The 21,786-nt window shown below is 37.1% G+C and overlaps 1 protein-coding gene across 6 annotated transcripts in view; it reads right to left on the bottom strand.

The window, feature by feature from the left end:
- Positions 1 to 21,786, bottom strand: part of NOL4 (nucleolar protein 4) — a 192,290-nt gene that overhangs the window by 72,951 nt on the left and 97,553 nt on the right. For all 6 annotated transcript variants that reach the window (XM_072327611.1, XM_072327613.1, XM_072327612.1 and 3 more), the window contains one exon: positions 6,957 to 7,240. In XM_072327611.1, coding sequence (XP_072183712.1) covers positions 6,957 to 7,240 — 284 coding nt within the window. The remainder of the gene's footprint in view (positions 1 to 6,956; positions 7,241 to 21,786) is intronic.

Here is a 21,786-nt window from a genome sequence, read left to right as displayed (position 1 = left end):
AGTAGGAATTGATAGAGGAAAAGAAAACAGGTTGCTCTGTCTTATTCCTGTGTAAATAAGTGGGTAGGAAAAAAGGAGAGACCATAAAACTTTTTGCATTCAGTTTTTTTTTCTCCATGTATGGATGAAAAGGAATTTGTCTCTTTCTATTGCAGTGCGTCTCCAAAGCAGCTGTGGAGAACACTGATGTCTGCTACATTTGCACAAACCTAAGATTACAAGAGAAAGAACAAAGTTGCATTGTTCAGCAGACTATTTTTGCCTGCCTTCTCATACCAAAGATGCAAGCCAAATCATGTTGTAGCCTTGCACCACCTATACACAATAGCAGGAAGGGTGGATTTCACATTCAGTTCATATCTGTTTTCATTTCTTTGTTTAAGTACAAACTACCTCCTGAGAAAAGCAATAATCAATCAGACAACAATTAAGGCATGGCTGGAAGAAGTTACCACCCTTTTACTGGTGCTATGTCTAGAATGGTGAAAGCAGGCTGTAACCTTGTAGGGGTACAGGCTGATATGGGCTGATGTCTTGCTGCTTCACAAGATGAGTATCATGATGGGTTTGCATTCTGTCCTGCTCTTTTGTTGTTTTCTGCTCAAAATCTGTTATAGCACCAAGTGTTGTAACAAGTCCTGACCTCATCTACCATCAGACTTTGCTTCCCTCCTCATAGTGTAGTAATTACAATGGAAAACAGAATTTCCCTGAGTCTTCCATGGACTTGATACCTAATCCATAAAACAAAGCTGTCAAACACCTGGTACGCAGACTCTTAAGACATGTTAACAAAACAGCAGTCAGTAAAATATGCTACTGCTTTAATACCTGCTATCTGACTATGAAATATAACTGTAAACAATACAAAAGGATTCTAGTTTCCTCTTCTTACAGACAAAGTGAGATTGAACTTCAGGCAAGAGAAATGAGCAAGATGTTCTGTAGCTGATGAATTGTTAAAGTTTTTCTCTCAAACCTCAACTAACTCCTAATCCATATTCTTAATCTGTAATCTGGGCACTTGGCAGCAGAAATTTAAAGGGAAGGAGGGAGAGAGGGAGGGAGGGAGGGAGGGAGGGAGGAAAAGAGGAAAAGAGGAAAAGAGGAAAAGAGGAAAAGAGGAAAAGAGGAAAAGAGGAAAAAGGTAAGTAATATATCCAACACTATTCTTCAACACACCAAACTCTTACAGTTTTCATTTTACCCCTCCCTTCAGGTACATGCACACTTGTTTCACATCATCATGATTTTTTAAAATGAATGACACCCTAAGTAACTCAGTAAACCACCAGTGACCTGTACAAAAGTCCAGTGTAACTCCTGAGGACATCACTTGCTTTGAAAAAAAAAAGTTGTGCGATCCCTTAAATTCTGAACATTTCTTAAGGCAAACCTGAAAACAAACATAAGTGACTCCATGTGCCTCAGATACCCAAAATCACACTTGATGCCGTTTACAGGACATTATGAATGATAACTCATACGATACTGTTGTAACTACCTTTAAAAAAAAAAAAAAAAAAAAAAGAGAGAGAGAGAATGAGTAAGAAACACATTGAAACTCTACCTTATGCTTCAGAGATTGAATCTAACTGTGGCTACATTCATATGCACTTCTGGATACTAGCTGGAATCATGTACCAACAGATTACATCCATTTTCTCTGTATATTTGTGTTGTTTTTTTCAGGTCAGACTAATTTGATTCTGTATGTTTCCTTCAGTAATGCTTAACCCCAGCAAAACAGATGTTACAAGAAGCTTCAAGTGGACTACCTACTGAAGATGACTAAGGTTTACATACAGATGCATGCAGAAAGTTCAAATGATTCCTCACATCTCATATATGCTTTGGCTTTCAGAACTTCTGCAAGCTTACAGTTGTTAAAACCTTCTTAGACTGGGATCTTTCCTAAAAGTGGACAACCTGCTAGGCCAGCCTGCAACAATGTGAGTGCATCCACTACAATACCAGTTTGAAGTTGCAGTAGCTGGGAACAAACAGCCCCAACCCCAGGTGGTGGTCTATGACAACAATTTTTTATATCTAGTTGGAAAAAATAGCCTACGTACCACTTGAAAAGTCTAACATTAAAGGAGTTATAGAAAGACAGGACTTCTTTAATAGAAACTAAGTGAAAGTTCTGAATTGTTGTGAGCCACTTAACTGTAACGCTTGCTACATTAGAATGCAGTTTTATGATTAAAGGTCAATGTGTGCAGCAATTATTATTTATTGTTCTCCCCTTCAAAACTGCTGTTCTTTTCAGGCTTAGAGAAAAATTAATGATCTTCTGCTCTTCTCCATGTAGCCAGTTACACACTCAAGCTAATTATAGGTCATATTAATTTGGCCTGCCATACATGCAGAGAGCCTGGAGGTGTCCAATTCTTCTGTCACTATTTTTGTCTAGCATAAAAAAAAAAAAAAAAATTAATTAATTAATTAAAAGGAAGAAGAAGAAGAAGAAGAAGAAGAAGAAGAAGAAAAAGAAGAAGAAGACAAGAAGAAGAAGAAGAAGGCATTAGCCATCTGTTCACAATTAGTAGGTATCTGAACAAAGTGGACACATGGTGTGTGTTGTTACCTCACTTAAATGTATCTCCTAGGCAATCATGATCAGTAGCACACATTTCTACCTGGGAAATCCCAGAACAGAAGTTTTTCATATGAGGGGTGTTCTTTGCATTACACACACGATGAGCTATTTATTATAATCCATATAGGGTATATAGCACAACACTAGTATGGCTGGTTAGCTCAAAAAACTGTTTTCCCATACGATATTTCTGTAACCCAATGCAGAAGGAAGAAAGTCATTTAACAGGTGAAGGCTTGCTGTATATCATGAAATAAATGATGTGGAAGAGATAACACTATAGAGTGAGTTTCAAAATACATTGTACACTATGGGAAAAAGCAGTAACACAAGAATCAGAAATCGAAAATCTCATTGCTATGGAGACTTCAGCATCATCAAACTAAACACAGCAGTCTCACACATAATGATCTGAAATAATTTCTAAATGCACTTAACTATTTAAATTCAAAGAACTGTATCTGCAGATTATTTAAAGATGAGTATTTTTATGAGTTTTCCATAATACAGACTTGGTCCTGTTGAGATATATGTATATATTTTTGTAACTAAACAAAGTTCCACTGATTTCCGTAGAACCTTAAATGACTGTAGGAAGTTCTACTGATGTGAGCCTCTGTTTCTTACTGGAGGATCACTTTCCTAATATCAGCTTAGTAAAATTATATATTTGAAACATATATATATATATATATACATATAAGTATACATGCATACTTATATATTTCTAATGGTGCTGAAATATATTTCTTTCATTAAAAAAAATTAAAAAATAAAAATCAGTGAGTGGAAAGCATTTTGGACCATATTTTAAGGTCAAGCTGCAATTTCCAATACTCTCCATGTCAAACAGAATGTGCTTTTTCCACACAAAAGTTAGCGCACATGCTTGCTGCTTGGAACTGAGGATCCAATGAGAAATTTTAGACTGTCTTCTGAAATGTAATTCCTGTTTAGGGAGTGTTGTCAACATTAGTTTTTAAAGACTAAATAGACTGATTAGAGTGTTCTTTCAATACCGTGCTCTGCTAGTTTGCAAATTTCAATTGAAATTTGTTCATGTGGTTATCTGATCTCCAATTATGCATCAGTCTTTTCAGACAAACTTGATTCCAAAAAAAACTACTTCTCTTTACTCACTATTTTGTCTATGAGCATGGATTTTAAGAAAATCTTAATTGTCCCTGTTTTGACATTCAGTACTCTCTCCTTCTTTCAAAATGAGGCCTCTGTCTAGCAAACTTTCTACATAGCGTAAGCATATGACTGCTTAAAATGGGTCTATATTCTGAAAATTGGAACCCAACAAAAAAATTGAGCATTTTCATTAAACATTTGTCTATTACCTGTCTGATATCTGAGGAAAATATGATGGAAACACTATCATTTTTTTCTACAAATGCTTCCTGTGATCATACATTCACAGCATGTATACAATTATCAGTCAGAATTCTATTGTCAAGTGGTGGAGTTTACCATTACATGTGAAGAAAATGTTCTTGAAAATAGCATTGTACAACCAAATACCTTCGATATAGTTTCAGAAAACTACTAGTTTCCAAGAAAAAAATAACATTACAAGTCTGTGATTTGGTGGAGAAGATATAACGTGTTGATTTGATCAACTAAAGACAAGTAACCTTTTGGTTTTTATTCTGGCTACATTCAGCTTTGACGTGGCAGTGTAAGTTATCTTCAGACCCAGAGACAGATCCAAATGAATGCAACTCAACCAGAGAAACTGCAGCTTTGAGTTTGCTAAAACCGATGATGAAGTATCCAAAAGGTGCTTCAGGTAGAACAGGTAAGAAACACACCAGCCATAAAGTCTTCTCAGCTCCATTCCTTCACCTGTGGCTTTCACAGAGATATGGCCATCTCCAGCAAGCAACACCCTCTGGAGGCTGAATGGGCCATTGTAGAAAATGGATGAAGCATAACGTGTTACTTCATGCAATGCTAGCCCAGTGATTTAAGATGTATTTTCCCGTATTAAGAAACCAGATTTTTTTTAATCACTAATGTCTCATGTAACTTTTTTCTTGATCAGGTGTAAGGCCTGTAAGATTTTCTCTGACTCTTTAGCATGTAAGATACCACACAAGGTAAAGCAATAGTTATGATTAAGATAAGTGAATATGTATGTGAATGAAACACTGAGGTGTTGTATAGCCCATTTTATTCTAACAGATTGATGATTCTTGTTACTTCTAAAGCCATTCTGTTACTACTTTAAAATTTGAAAGTTAAGAATAGAATTAATCTGTAAAATAAGAATGTGGCCACAAAAATAATTTTATTCTACAATAGGCTTACAAACCTCTGACTTTTTTTTCATTCCAGGAGTACGCTCTTCCTGAAGTCTTCACTCCATATTTAATAATTTTTACTGCATATTTAATCAGTCATATATTTAAATCAACTGTAACCATCAACACGAGTTTTGCTAGGACAAGAAGGAGAAGCAAATTTGCATATTATTAGCAGTATGGAGTGGGTAGGATGACAGTGAGTGATGAAAGAGTGTATCAGTGTGCGGGATGATTCAGACCTCTTAAAATCTGTGAAGTAACAAAGAATGAGTTGCCTTTGGTTGTCATCTCAACTCACTACAGACAGATTTTTAACACTTTTTGATAACTTTTTTTTCTTTGCATCTGAGTCGAAACAGAATAAAATTGATAAGAAAAGAATATTAGGTTATATTCTCGTCTAAGCTGTGAATGAGTTCTACATTAAGATTTCTCCCTTCCTTCACCAAGCTTATTTGTGTACAAGAGTAACAGCAAAAGCAGTAATATCCCTCAGGCAAAAGAGCCTGTGTGTCTATCAATGTTTGGGTGACTGGCTTAGAGAAGGTTCATTGGAACAACATGCCCTGGAGCAAATGAAAATACCATTCATATATGCCAATTTGGAACTCACTGTGCAGTAGTCAAAGTACTGAATAAATCCAGCACTGGAGTGCAAACACACTCCCAGACTTGAGTGATTTAGAACATAAATTAGAATTTGTAGAAACAAATGCATTCCATGCTGATTAGCAAGTTTTCATGCAGGTTTAGTGATGAAACTTTGGGTATACATCATTTGCTAAACGGGACTGGTCAAGAAGGAGAACTACTACTAACAATCTCCTGTTTTGTCTCCCTTTTTTTTTTTTTTTTTTTTTTTTTTTTTTACCCATCAAAACCAGACACTTGAATAAACATTTCGAGTTTTTATTTTTACTCCACAGGCAGTGATGACAGGAGTTAAAACTTTCGTGAAAATAACTGCTTTCTTCAGGCACCAGTCATGTACAATCCCATTATGGATTGCCTAAAAAAAGTGATTTCTTGCATCACTCATATTTCAAAGCTCTGCAAAAAACAAGGGAGTTCAAAGTATGCCTTTGTTGTCAGGTTATTTTGCTGTGTGCTACTGAGAGCTTGTGACCAGCATTAATAGTACTTGGATCCAGTACTAACATCTTATTATTGTTGCTGTAAAAGAGGTAATGCAGTTTGGGGTTATCAAAAAAAAACAGAACTTGTCGCCAATAAGAGCAGAGCAGAACATCAGATAATTTCTAAGATAAAAGCCATTTCTTCACCCTCCCTACATTTGTCCTCATGACATGACCTCGTGATAAATACCTATGAAGCTATCTATCTAGTCTATAGAATCTGCCTTTATTCACAATATAATCACTCTTGCTCCTCCTTCCCCACATAACGGCAGCTACAAAGAAAAGCCCTGAGGGGATTACAGCTTCTTGAAGCAAACTTGTCAGTTTTAATTCAGGTTAGGTGCTCGCCTAACACAAACAATCAGGAAGGAACCCAATCAGTTCCTTTCAGATGCTGAGAGTTCACACGTAGTAATCTGTTTGGGCATACACACTTAACATTTATACAGATTCATTCTATAGATACATAATACATGTAATGAGATGGTCATCTATAAATATGCATATAGATTTGTATCCCAGTATATACATATATATATGCTTATTAATTAAATATTTTAATATATATATCTCAATTGGATAATGCAGACATTGCTCAATAAATGAACTGATAAAAATTATGCCTGATGGAGAACTGTACATATTTTTGAAGTGTGAACACACTATATATGCCTATAAGTATACATGTACACCCATATACACTTGCATACACTTAATGTACGTATGCATCATATGCGTGTAACAGAGCATACTAATCTGTATATAGCATTTGAGTAATGATGTGACAAACATCAGACACATTGCATAAGTGCCTATCTGGGAATAACCTTTGGCTTGGTCTCTCAAAGCGTTTCCTTTTCTAATCTACACACTTCATATCTGGAGCACGTGGAAGCATCTTACCTTGCTTCCATTTTCTCTTGCCTCCCGTTCCATCTTGAGATCAGAAATTAGGAGAGTCTTGTATTTGTTCTTTCCATTACTGCTGTGATCATCTAGTCTGTATTCTGAAGTCAGCTGAGCAGAGAGGGGACTGTCACTCAGGTTCAGAGGCTGCTCATCCTGCTCCAGATTTGTTTTGCCATTACTGTTGGTTTCTGCCATCTCCCTGCAGTGTGTTCCCCCTGAAGCATTGGAACTGTGTCCCACGGTCTCATTGCCATTAAAACTCTCTGCAGCTGAATCATCTATTAAAAAATATATATTTCAGTCATATGCCACATCATCATCTTTGTCCAGTTCAAACATAATTTATATCTTCACAATGTTTTTCAAAATAGAGTAGAAAAGGTTTATGTTACTTAATCTCAATACATTTCTGCAAAATGTGTGCACACCCCTCCACTTTTTCAAATAAAAACTTTGTGTAAATCAACAAAATATTGCTAAATTAAGGGAAATGATCTGGGCTGACACTGTAGTGTCACTGTACACAAAAGCTAACCATCACACTGGAGTTTTAGGGACAAAGTGACAAAATCTGTCTTAAACCATCTGTCTGTCCATATGTTTATGGATCTATTTATTCTTATATTGTGTTCATTGCTGCAGTCTTGCATGTTTCTGAAGTTAGCAGAGATTCACATGGTATTGAGAGAGAATGTAGTTCTCAGGTTTTAAGGGTGCAGAGCAGCATATGTCATATCCATAAACATCCTCTTACAGATACAATGTAAATATATCGGATGTATTCACTGCTGGCAATAGAGATTACACTGAGAAAGCCAGCTCCAAAAGAAAAGATCCCCTCTTTGTTTTGCTCACGTGCTCATCTCTTTTGCTTGTTCATTGTGTTACAATACATTTTAAAATACCACTTAATAAATGATTAAGTTATCAACCTGGAAATTACATCTGGAGACTCAGGATGTGGTGCTGTTCACCCCTAGATTTTACAGCTGAGAAGTCTGGTTAACATACATTTTGATATGCTTCTGGGTTTGTATATCCTGTGTTTGTCAGCACTGGGATTTGCCCCCTGTTCTACTTCTCAGCCACTCTTTGCTCTTAAGCAGTCCTTGGGATATCTAGTAAAACAATTTATCTTTCAGTGGATACATTTGGACCTCAATTTGTTTACATGCTCTCCCAAGCACCTTAGAGCAATTTATGTGGTTTAGCTCATGAAGCAAAGCCCAGCCCATGGTCCAACAGGTCTGCGTTTATCACAGGCAGTGAAGCTGGAATCAAAACTGAGGAGTTAGCCACCAGGAATTCACACAGGTCAAAACTGGAGACATGAGATGAAATGGGCCTTTCTATGACAGCTGCTATCAGGCCCTAATAATTATTTTCCATTGAAAAGAAAGAAACACATTCACATACACATGGTATTTAAAGACACCACAATGCATTCTCTAAAGGATGTGCTCAGAAACATTCACACTTCAAGCTACACTATTAATCAAACTGTTGTCTATCAGTAGTTAATACAGTAAAAAACAAGCATTCCGATCCCCAGATTAGAATTTTAAAGCTGAAGAAAATGCCATATAAATGTGTAATGATGTAATTCTGTTAAGTACTTAGAGAGCCACAGGCAAGACACTGTACTTCAGCGTTTTGCTTTCCTCACGCATCTAACACCACTGTGTCAAAGTACGTAAGACTTGGCCCCCATTATGAAGATTTTTTGGTTTCTAAACCTGTAGAAAAATCTATTTTCATGAAAATACATAATAAAAATCACATTTTAAATGCTTTTATTTAAGGAGCAGATTCAACTTTTACAAAATGCTTTATATTTAAAGGCTGCAATAAAAAAAAAAATAAAAACAAGCAAGATATGTTTCAGTTTATAACATTTTTATATTACCTCTCTTGTAAATTCAAATGTATATACACTAAAAGATACATGCTGTTCCTAGAATCAGATTTTTCAATACATACAAATTGCATGCTAGGCACCATCTCAATCTGACATTCTCATTTAAAAGGCTGGAGCAAACTAAAGACTGAAGTGACATAATTTTGATGTCAACACAGTGCATCCCTACTAAACTTCCTACCATGCCTTGCAACTTACGACTTAGAGGACCTTAACAATAACACGTTAATAAGAATGATAATAATTTTAAAAGATTAAAATTCTGAATACATTTTCAAAAATAAATACAGTTGTATAATTTGGAACTAGAAAATGGTACTTGAAAAGGAAGCTATACATATTTTTAAAGAAAACAGCTGTATTTTTTACTCATTTTAAAAGCTCTGAAATATCAAAAAAAAATCCAGCTTAATTATAAGAGAAACACTTTTAATATGGCTGATTTGTATTTAGGACTGTTATCAGATGAGTGCCTTCTTGATTATCACTTTAACAAGTGACAGTTAGATTCAAATTAATTAAATCAATCAGCATCAAGTGGTGGATGCTCCTCCCTTTGAAGAGTTCAGGATATTCCCCATGGCTGGGAGCAAAGGGAGAAATAATTCAGTTACCAGAGAAGGCACAGCTAAAAGCTGAGGCCAGTGCTTTCTTGCAGCACCTAAATCTGATCGTTGGGAAGCCAGTGTGTGCTGGCAGATGAGAATCTTGTACAGAGGAGCCAGATGGCTAAATGGGAGTGATGGAGTAGGAAGGGAGCTGTGTCCAGAGCCAGATTCAGGAACAGCTGAAATCCAAAGCAAAGCTTTTACTTTGGGCTTGGAGTCATTAACTCTGGTTTTAATTCTTTCTTCCTTTTCTTTTGTGGATTTTTTTTTTTTATTATTTTTTTTTCTGTATGATGAATGATTGACAACTAAAACTTGCACATGTGCCTGTTACAATGTCAAAGAAAAACATTAAAGTATCTTTTCTGCTTATTCTATAATATAACCATTGAAATAGTCCTATAAAATACCTATGCTGAATAAATGTCATCAAATATTATGTTATTTTGAAACAATAATACAGTGCATGCATGACTTTGGCTTTGCTTAGCAAAAGCTTTGTTACTTGATGGTAGATCTCAGTTCTACTATAAAGTAAAAAGCCATCTTTTACAGTCATTTGACCTTGCTCATTAGAAACATTTTCTTGATTGTCAGTCAGGAAAAATGTTCAGGAGAACAACTGCAATGGCCATAAAGCACACTTTTGCCAAGTAAAAATAAATATGCATTGCCATAAAAGAGATCTAATATATACATATATATATATATAGTGATTTAGCACTGGTACTTACTTACAGATGTTACCAAGGTAACTAAATTACAAGCTTTCACGCATTTCTCATTCCTGGGCAGGTGGCATGTTCACGCCAAGAACAAGGCTACTCTAAAGACAGAGCTACCCAGTGCCTGAGGCACAAAACCACGAACTTGTAAGAAGTAGCTGGTTTGAGGAAAAATAGGCTCCTGTTTTATGAAGGATATCGCTAAGAGTGGGTTTCATTGATATCATGGTGGCAGCTGGGGTCAGCCTGGGCCTGTGTGTGGGCAGTGCTTGTACCACTAATGCAAGGACAGTGTGTTTTTGCAACATGCCTCTTGCGAAGGCTTATGGAAAGACCTCCAGAAAAGCACCCTGCAGCTGAATGTACCACAAGTTGAAAGAAGAGGGGCAGATAGCTTCCTGACCTATGTCTTGTGCCATGACAGTCACAAAAGAGGCACTGGGAAGAGTTCATAGAATCATAGAATCATAAAATCATAGAATCATAGAATCATAGACTGGCCTGGGTTGAAAAGGACCACAATGATCACCTAGTTACAACCTGCCTGTTATGTGCAGGATCACCAGTCACCAGACCAGGCTGACCAGAATCACATCCAGCCTGGCCTTGAATGCCTCCAGGGATGGGCCATCCAAACCTCTTTGGGCAACCTGCTCCAGTGCATCACCACCTACTGAGTGAAAAAAAATCCTCCTAATATCTAACCTAAGCTTCCCCTGTTTTAGTTTAAAAACATTCCCCCTTGTCCTATCACTGTCCAACCTCATAAACAGTTGTTCCCCCTCCAGTCATTCACATCTTCAATTCCTCCCTAGGCCACCACTGTCCACAGACATCAGCCATGATAGTGAATGATGGCCTCATCAGACAATGCTGCTGGCTCAGAGCAAGCCATGTCTTTAGGAACTGTGTCACTTTGAGCCCTTACACCACATGCTGGAAGGATGGAAGTATATCTACATTTTTTGTTGTGTAAGTCTAAAAAGGGAGAATCTGACTGCAAAGCAGGTATGTATTTTGCTTCTCAGAAACACCTACACAGATATGCTCTTTAAGGGACTAAGGAGCATAATCCCACCAGAGAAAAACTCATTGTTTGGATGGGATAGCACCCTGCCTTTTTGCACTCCCCAAAATGAAAAAAGATGCCAGGAAAAAAAGCCCAACCAACACACAGAAACAGGTGCTCAAAATAGTTTTGTTTCTCAGAACTGTTCAATTACCAACTACATGACCTAAATCTTTGCCAAAAATCAGTTTTATTTCACATCTCACACTGTGCAAGTGATTTCCATGACAGTTCACAGTCTAAGGACACTCCGATTTAGAGCAGGAAATCAGGTATTAATTTAAAGTATTACCTTTTCCTATCAACAGCATCTAGATTTTTGAATGAGCCAAAGAACACACTTTGCTTGGAGTAAAGTTTCTTCTTTACAAGTTAAAATGGAGTTCTTCCACTCAGAGAGAACTGTCCTCAGATCAGACATGTCAAATCCTCAACACTGTTCACAGTATGTGCTCTCTTAAAGGGAAGCAAGCTGAAATGTGCATGAGATTTGACTTGAATAACAAGTCCCTCAAACACCTGTTTTCTGAGAGCACAAATTTTACACCTAAAACTCTGATATCACTGATTTGCTGTGGACCTCAAACTAAGGTACATAATATACGATTCTTATTTGTCTCCTTGAGAAAAAATCTTCAGATGTTTTAAAGGATCCCTTGCATCACTGTTAGCAAACAATTTCATGCTATATATCACTCAGGCTTCTTATAGTCCTTGCAGATAATTCAGGGAGAGAGTCAACAAACCCTTCCACACAAAGTCAGATCTCTGAATAATTTGTCTCCTTTTCTCAAATTACTTATCAAGCTAGAATTCAATTAATATTTAGAGCATACTTAACAAGTTTCTCTAGTTAAAATTTGTATGAAAATTGCCTGAAACTCACTGCATATTTTACAAGTCAGAAATCTGCAGTTTTGCCCTTCAGCTCTAACAGCAGTAGCTTGACACAGTCCCACAACCACACAGACACCTGAAGGCTCACATCTGCTGAAAGGGTGGTGATGGGTCAGGAAGATAAGGATCCCTTTCATTAACAACAACAACAACAAAAGTGAAGCAAAACCCTAAAGATGCCAAAGCACTTATAGCAACTTTGGCTCTTTTGGGAAAAGTCTGACCATCTGAGGAGAATCATACAAGGTAACAACAATACTGATCATTATCAGCCTGATTAATCACAACAAATGCATAGGACAATTGTTGGGGCCACTTTACTTGCTTTGCTCTAAGTTATGAAGATGGGATATGGGCACACATGCAGCCCAGACATACCCTGATGCTTGCAGACTCCAGGGTAGCATGCACGCAGGTTAAATGAACACTTGGAGTGGGCTGCCTGTTGACAGAGCATCTCTGAGAGCTGCAGTTATTGTAAGATGGGTAACTGTTCTTTCTAAAAGGAGGAGGTTGGATATGAATGAGCTGAGTGGGAAGAGTGAGACTGAAACTGCTGCCTGTGCAATTGCAGAGTGTCACAAAACCCACTCTCACAGATTGCCTACCAGAGGTCTGTGTAACGAAGGTTGATTTAATTTCTTTGGGCTGGATACCAGCAGCTGAGGTCTTGCTGAACTGAGATAAGCTGTTGCTTACACCCTTAGCAAACTGATTCATTTGAACAGGACCACTTGCGACAGTTGCAGACCTAAAAGTGACAGACTCCAGGGCAGTTTTGAATTACTATGCTGCTTCCTTTAAACCTTTGCCTTCAACATTATGCATGCTTTATTTTTTTCTGTATTAAAACACAATTTCGATGAAAATAATATGCTACATAAGCAAATGTTTAAAAGTAAGTAAATTACATTCATTCTGTACTTTCACAAGCCCAGGTCATGCTAACAAACTTTCATAATGGTAGCTATTGAAAAAAAACAACTCTACTGGTAACAACCAGTAGCTAGCAGGCAATCTGGGGAGAGGAGCATGGTGAATCAGAGAAAAGGTGGTATAATCTGCTGACTCATAGGGACTTCTGTAGTATAAAATAATTATAAAGACTTTTCTCCAAGAACTAATAAAAAGGGCGAGGTCACATTTCACTCCCACCACTTTTCACAATGACCATTTAATATCAATTTGTCACAGTTATATATTTAGTTATGCTTCATTTGTATCACAAGTCATGTTTCAAGCATGAGTTCAATACATAACTTAAAAGCCAGTTCAAATCAACTAAATCTATTCATCTTCTCCTTTTCACATTATGATAAAGAACACCAGGAGAATTAATGGAGGTACAAAGGTGATTTCAGACCCTTTATTTTTCCTTATTTCATAAAGCATAAAAACGGACATAGCTGGTTAGATCAAAAATCCATTCAGCACAATATCCTCTCTCCAGAAGTGGCTATTAGGAAATGTTTGGGGAAATGAATAAAGCAAATGTAGAGAATTCTCCCTTCTCAATCTTCCCCAGCCCCTAGTGAATTTCAGTTCAAGGTCTTTCTGAGCTGGAGGTGATCGGACACTCAGCACATTTCCTTTCCATATAAATATCCAGTCACTTATTGAACCTGTGTAAGTCTCAAGCACCCTTCTCTGGTCCTTAGAAAAGTGACTGCCACTGTGTTTCCTCTAAAATGTCAGTACTACAGCAAGGAAACAACATACGGGTATAAAGAGGTGGGCATGGCCTTACAGAAGACATAGTTAGTGTGATATCCTAAGAACATTCCCTCCATTCTCAGTGGGACTGTACTGGCTTCTTTGCAAAAATATGTATTAATTGTCCTATTCAGTTAACATCAATAACTTAATAATAATCAATAACAAAACTAATAATTATTGTTTTTATCCTCCTACACAGAGCTTTCCTGAAGTAGTTGGCTTAGGTGAATTCAACTATGGAACTTGCTGCACTGAAAATGGTACCTGGAATTTCCATCAGTTTCAACACTGTGCCAATCACTGAAGCCCTCACTACTGCTTTCAGTGGAGGAAGTATAGGTCTGGAGCAAATTTTGAGTTCAAGTATTGCACCTTTTTATAAAAATAAAAAGGAACAAAGAAAACTACAAAAATAACCTTTAGCTGTTGCCAGTGAGAGGACAGTAAGACTCATAGGTCTGATATGCACATGAACATGCACAGCGGTATCAGCTTTAGCCAGCCTGAAAACTTTGTTTTGTTATTAAACAAACGAAAAGTAGAAATAAACAGGTTGTCTCTTTTCTTGGTCCAGGCACAAAACAGGCAAATCCTTGTACTCAATTATAACATTAAATAAGAAAAAAGAATTGTCACTCCATGGCATCAGCAACTGCCAGAAAAGTAATACTGCCCTGTCAGTCATAGCAGTGCTGAGAAGGGCACATTTATAAAGCCTTGTGGGTAACTGCAGGCTTACTTTGCCTGCAGAGCTCTGTTCCTGAATATACACAAGGAGATGGAGCAGAATAGCTACTTGGGGGTACTGCACATGTAAATAACCAACTGAATAGCTAAGTGGGTCCACTGTTGTCTTATTAACACTATTCATCTAGTTCCTACTTGTGTTTTGGCATTTCCACAATAAAAGACACAGCCCTCACTGCACCCAGGGAGAAAATTCCCTCATTTTCTCTTTACTCCGCAGAAACCTCTGGAGCACTTTTGTGGCAAAAGATCTATCAAGTAGTTCTTAATACAGAAAACTAGAAAACCTTGTAAAAGTTTTTAATCTGTCTGTTTATCAGGTAAAATGTCATCATGCCTTGACAACTGTGGCTTAGAGCTCCATTTCTGGACAAGCATTTAAGGAAAAAGTTCTCAGCCAGATGGATGAGTTGTGCTAGAGGTATTGGCTTGCACCCATCCTAAACAGGACTACAGGCTTTTGAACTGTTTACTGGTACAAAACTAGGAATGAGGGAAGGCTGGGAGGCATGCAGACAAATCAGGTTCAAGGTGGACCAGCTCTTATTTTTGAGGGTAATTCCAACCATGCACAAAACATATCTGCAACAAAGGAAACTGGGAGACAGAAACATGTTAAGTAAAGGAGAAATACAAAACATTTTGTATTTGTATAACCCAAGAGATCTTACCCTTACCTCTTTCTTGCCCAACCTGAAAGAGGATTTTGCTTCTCCAGCTAACTGCTAGAGCCATGTCTGGCAGTGAAAGGAACGAGGTAAGGTGCCAGCAACAGACAAAAGAGTAAAATGTAGGGTCAAGTTTGGTTCCTAAGCAGCAACCAAAAAGAGGGTGAAATGAATTATGCTAAACTCATCTGCCACTCAGATCTACTGCATTTGTGCAGTGTCAGCTTCTACTTCATCAGGATTTCCCAGAAGATGAAAGCAAAGACAAAAGATCAAGTTGGAGTCAGGAGAGGAAAATCTCTACAGACTGCATGCCACAAATACTGATGTCTCTAATAAAATCCCTAAAAGTCAAAATGTAGCTTGCCAGCTTTGGTGTTTTGAGTGGGTTTCACACAGTGACATCAGTCTTTACTCCATTCTGGAAGGCTGAAGCCCTGAACACAAGCAAGACATATAGTTGCCTGACAACTCTGCTCCAATAGGCAAAGTTTTACCTGCTCTTCTGTAAAGGCAGCAAGGTTGAGGACCTAAGGCTCATCATAGTTTTCTCTGTAAGAGAGAAATGAAAGAGAAGCCTAGAAAGCAGTCACAAATGAGTACTTTGAGCTTCATATTGCCCTAGCAACACTGAGCCCAAACTCCTCCTCAAGGCCCCAAACTTTACAGTGCAGAATTCAGTTACAAACTACAGTCTCAAAATTTGATGAAGAATTCTGAAGTTGGAAAACTGCTATTACAAACCTGAGTAAATAAGCACATTTGATGAATATAGTTTACATAGAATCATAGAATGACCCAGGTTGGAAGGAACCTCAACGATCATGTAGTTCCAACTCCCCTGCCTAGCAGGGCCACCAAACATACACCTTTACTAGATCAGGTTGCCAAGGGCCCCATCCAACCTGACCTTGAACAGCTCCAAGGACGGGGCATCCACAACCTCCCTGGGGTACATGTCCCTTTTGAATTGTTTTCTTTTTATTCTGTCACTTTTTAATGTTTAGGGATGGCCCTGGCAGCATGTACCCTACTCCTTCCCTATCTGATCATGCCTTGGGTAGCCACAGTGAGTGTTGTCCTCCAGTCAAGCAAGGAAACTCTTGATAACAAACTCATTGGCCTTTCTCCAACTGAAATGCAATCATTTTTTAATTCCACATAAATTATACTGTCTTAATTTTATTTTTCACTACAACTGTTAAAAATGAGTAAAAAATAATCAGCATGTACAATGTTTAAACTCTGCCCTAAATATCAGCAAGTAATGGAAAAGATGATGACATTCATCCCCGTTATGGAAGATTTACCTGGGTTGAAAAATATTGCCATTGAGATAAGTGACAAAGCCATACCAGGAGTCTCAACAGCATGTTAATTACAATATAAGCACCAAACAAAAGGAAGAAAAATAACAATTCTTGGCATCCCTTTGATCAGTGTGAAAACCTCTTTCTTGTAATGAATGCTAAAACTCCCCAAGATATGTACAGGGATATGTCATGGGTTTTCAGAGGGTGAGTGAGCAAGCCAATTTTTTCCTTCTTTGTTACCTGCTATTTCTCTGTTGTATTGACTCTCAATAGAAGGCACTGTCATTGCCTTCTTTTGCAATACAACTATGAAATAATGTGGCTGAAGACAATATAATCCCAAATCACGTTATTTAATTTTCATTGAAAAACAGCAGATTTTCCAATAGTATCTATAAATTGACATTTATTATTGGGATCTTTACCACCCACTGGATGATACAAGGCAGAGGACTGTGGACATTCCATGAAATAAATATTTATGCCTTTGTTAAAGTCCCCAATTTTAAATCCTGACTGCATTGTACTACTACATATAAATGTTAACGTTCAATCTGATTGTCAGAATTAAAACATGTTGTTTTATTTTCAGGAATTATTTTCAGCAAAAGCCCTAAAGCCAATACATTTTGTACAGTTCCTACAATACAGCTGAACATTTCCTCACACATCATTCACAAATCAACAGAATAATAGGTACCTGAAGACAGAATGATCTTACTAGATCTCTAGCAAGTCAAATAACTATGATACATTGAGCAGAAAGTTCACAAAGCCTAAGGGGTCTGAAAGACATTTCTGCTATATCCAGTTATTCCTCACCAGAGTTGTGATCTTGAAACTGAAACTGTCAAGCCACTTCACTAAGCAATGCATCTAAATTTGAATCTCTTCTTCCTGTGGAATCTGCAGAGTGGACTGCCCTTTGCTGGAGAACAGGACAAGTGTGTGAGGATGTCTTGAACATGCATGTAAAATAAAGATGGTAAAACTTGAAGACTTCTATGCTTGAAAATCCTTACATAAAGGCAATCATTTCACAGGTAAAGCCAGCTGAAACACTACTATAAAATCTTGGACATAGTAGCAATTCAGCAACTTTCAAAACTTTTCTTCTTGTTAAAGGTGGTCAGTTTGCCCTTACTAAAACGTCACTATGGCCTAGACTCAAAAACAGAATACTCGGCAGTGCCAGGAAGTAGAACAAACAGAATCTCTTTCTTCAGTGAGAATCCATGAATGGTTTTGCAGTTCTTTGCAGACCAAAGTGATTTCTTAAGAAAGAAACTAACAGATCTATGGTCTGAATTCATTTCTGATGTCATTGCAGGATACAGCAATGGGAGAGTCCATCCACAGAGTATTTGTGGCACATGCTTTTTCTGTGCTTCACAGTATTGATGAGGAACAATTACCAGTAGAAACAGAATCTGAGAAGGATTTCCACCACAATTCCAACTATTTAGGTGCAGGTTGTTGTTAAAGCTCAAAGTGCTAGAAAGGGAAACAGTGAAGCCATACTCAACTGTAATTCTTCCTTGACAACATTATAATAAGGGGCTATCAAAGGATGAAGAACAGCATAAAATGTTGAGAAATTACTATTTGCTGAGCTAGCCCAACTGATCTGTATGTGGAAAGTGGCAGGATACTCCTGGCAAACAAAGCATCCTGACCACAATATTATTCTCTATTGTAAAGCTCACCAGGGTTGAGAGCACTCAAAGACATGTCTGGTGTTATTTTAAATAACAAAACAAAGGACAATGCTATTGCAAAATCCTCTGTGTTATTCACTTTCCTTGAAAATCTTCTTGTAAATAAGACTGTTTGGCCCATGATACACATATGTTTTGTAGGGTTCATCGCTATATAGCTATTTCCATCTAACTGAAACACACATTAGAAACAGAAACAGCACTGTTGCTGCTACTGTGTGACAAACCCGTCACTAATCTTCCAGAAAAATTAGACAATATACAGCACTTGCAAAAATGAGTAACACTTACTTTCTCCTTTTAAGTAAGATAAAATATACATCAAAACAACAGAATTCCTGGAAAGTTCTTTCTAAACCCAGGTCATTGCTTTATGGTTATTATCATCACCTTCAAAAATCAACTTCTTTTCTCCCTGAATAACAATAATATACCAATTCTGAAGCTCACCTATAAGTTTTTAGAAACAGAACATGAATCTGAAGCTGGATTTGAGAACAGAATAAGCTTATCATTTCTGTGTGGAGAGTTATTATCATTGGATCAAGTAGAAAATTTACTTGTGCTGTAAAAAGGAAAACGTGGTATTAGTCTTGATCACAAATGGAATTGCATTTGCAATACCTATTACTACCAGGATGGGTGTTATTTTTGTATTTAGTGAAAACACAAACAATAATACTGATACTCAATGACATGAAATGCTTGTTGCGTACTCTTCAGCAAAACAGCAACCGATTTTTCCTTTTCTGCACCTACAAATTACTGTCATCAGAAGAAATAATATGACCAATGCAACAAATAATATTATCTAGCGTATATAGTAAAAGTTCTCTGATCTAAACTATTACTTGCACTTCAAAAACAAATTTGGGTTGACAAGTTTGGTGGTGGTGGTACCAACAGGTGCTCCAGATATGACAGCTTCTCATACTGTTACCAATTCTGTTCTCTTTTTGAAATCAACAGAAGGCTTCAGGGCTAGCCATTAAATTGGTCCAAAAATTACATATCAGTCATGGTAAAGCATAGTTTTATTACTCCTGAAGAAGTGAATACATCAGAATTCAGAACACAGAAAAATATTGACATAAAATGACCAGTTGTACTGTGCATGTCCATTCAGTCCCTTAAAAAAGTTTCAGCTTCAATAAAAATAATTGTTGTCATCTTTGGTTCTCGCATGTAAGAACAAAAACACTTTGGAAGACTCAAAGGGCAGACTCTGTAAAAGTGAACACCACTCTTTATGAGCCTTAGACAACTATAGTAGCTCCAACAAAGAGGCATTTAGAAGGCATTCTAAGATTATTCTGATCCTATTCAGAAAAGTTGGTAATACTTCAAAGATATTCTTGCCTCTTCAAACAAACAGCTAAGCACAGTAGTTCTGATACCATTTCCCCAAAATTAGCTGAAGTCCTGAAACAACATACTGTTGTGTGCACATTGTCAACATCACAAAGAAAAGTCTGTATAGATGGAGATGGAGGAAATATCAAAATTTCAATTTCTTCACTGCTTGATTCAGATAAGAGGTTTAAATCTCTCAGCTGTAGGAGGAATGTCCCTAGAGGAGTCTTCTTGACTTTTAGTCCAAAAATTTCAGGCTGAACTTGAAAAGCCTTTCATGATCAACACCTTTTGGGAGTTACTTAAATTTTGAGATTATCTTAGTCTTCCAAAGAAAACTTGGAACAGATGTTATTTGACATATTTCTAACAAAGAGCAAGAAACAACTGAGAGATTAAGTGAACACCATGGGCAAGAAAGTCATATCTATGTAGATGCTACAACCGATTTTCACAAAAAATGCATTTCTTTCTAACTTCAGCAATGAACTCTGCAGTGTCTGGAGTTTCCTACACAAAAAGTAGCTGTCAAACTCAACAAGACAGGTACTGTTGCATGAAATTAAGATAAAAAACAAGAAGTAGAGTAATGCCAACAGCACATTTGCAAACAGGACTGGTACTACTAGTGCAATTTCTACATCATGTGATAACCACAATACAAACCATTAAAAACAATCTTCGTAGATTACTTGCATGAAGAACAGAATGGAATGTCATTAGTGAGTAGCATGACATTGTTGCACTTAGACTTGAATATCCAAAACAGCATTTTGATCAGACCCCATTTGGTTTCCTGCTGGCTGAATGCATTCACAAATCACAGACACTCACAAGATTACTGCTAATATTGTCATCAGCCCACACAAATGGTCTTGCACAAGCCAAGTATTTCAGGTGGCCAATGTCTAACTTCAGTTCAACTACTCACACATACGTAATATATTTTTATGAAAAGAAATTGATAAAGCAATGGAAACCTGAATCAAATATGCAATTTAATCCAATTAGGGATGGTAATTACTCTTATTGCTACAAATGATAGTGAGTTTATGATGTAGATAGAATCCCACTCTATATGGATATTTTCTGAAATACAGGAAAAACAACCTGTACTTAAAGAGTTGGCTCACATGTTTTTTATTGTACATAAGCCATGAAACATGTAACTTACTCTAATACAAAAGCAACTACCTTATCTTCCTTTACTCACTAGAGGACATATTTTTCCAAAAATCTCAGTATGTTTCAGAAAACTATTTCAACTATAATGACTAGAGAAATACAAACTCAAAAGCACTTATTATCCACCTATAGACATACCATCAAAGGCATCCATGCCAGAGTACACCAGTAACTAATATATTGCCAGAAACAAAAGTGCAATGAGTAATCAAAATGCACTACAGATAAAAAGACCGATCACTTGGATCTTTAGCTCACATTCATTCTCCTAACTCTTGTAAAAGTTCAGGTGGCTGCAAAGAGGGAGAGAAGTTCTGGATTTCCATTGTATAAATTTCTACTGTAATCACAATCTTCATATTATTGAAACTACTGTTATACATTTTGATATTTTGATTGTAAAATGACCCTTAGTGTTGCACAATAGGTTAGGCTTTTGCCCCTCATGCTCCTTTTAGTCTGCTGCTGTCCTATAGTCTGAGAAGTGAAATAAACTTTGGAGAAGGTTAGAAAGTTCAATTTTCCATTGCTAGCAGCATATGTAACTACAAGAATACTGAGGTCACAACAAGAACAAATCCCCTTGCATTAATATTAAGGCTGTCATGAGTAAAGCAGGTAGTATCTCGTGTACCACTAGAAACAATTTGACCAGGAAATCTTATTTTCTCACCCTTTGTATGTGGCCTTGTTGAAAATTAACACTGCTGTTTTGCCAAGCTCTTCTGCTAATATAACACACCACACAGACCATGAAGCCAATAGAGCAGCACTGAGAAAGCATTTTTTAATTAACTGGTACAAAGCTGGTCAGATAAACACCACACAGAGGGCTGAAATCTACCTTTGGATGTATATGTTCTTAATCTCACTAAAGTCAACAGCAGCAAGTGTGCGCTGCCCAGGA

The sequence above is a fragment of the Excalfactoria chinensis genome, chromosome 2 (genome assembly GCF_039878825.1).
Source record: "Excalfactoria chinensis isolate bCotChi1 chromosome 2, bCotChi1.hap2, whole genome shotgun sequence".
Taxonomy (NCBI): domain Eukaryota; kingdom Metazoa; phylum Chordata; class Aves; order Galliformes; family Phasianidae; genus Excalfactoria; species Excalfactoria chinensis.
The sequence above is the reverse complement of the archived record's forward strand: the minus strand, read 5'-3'. Positions and strand labels throughout refer to the sequence as shown.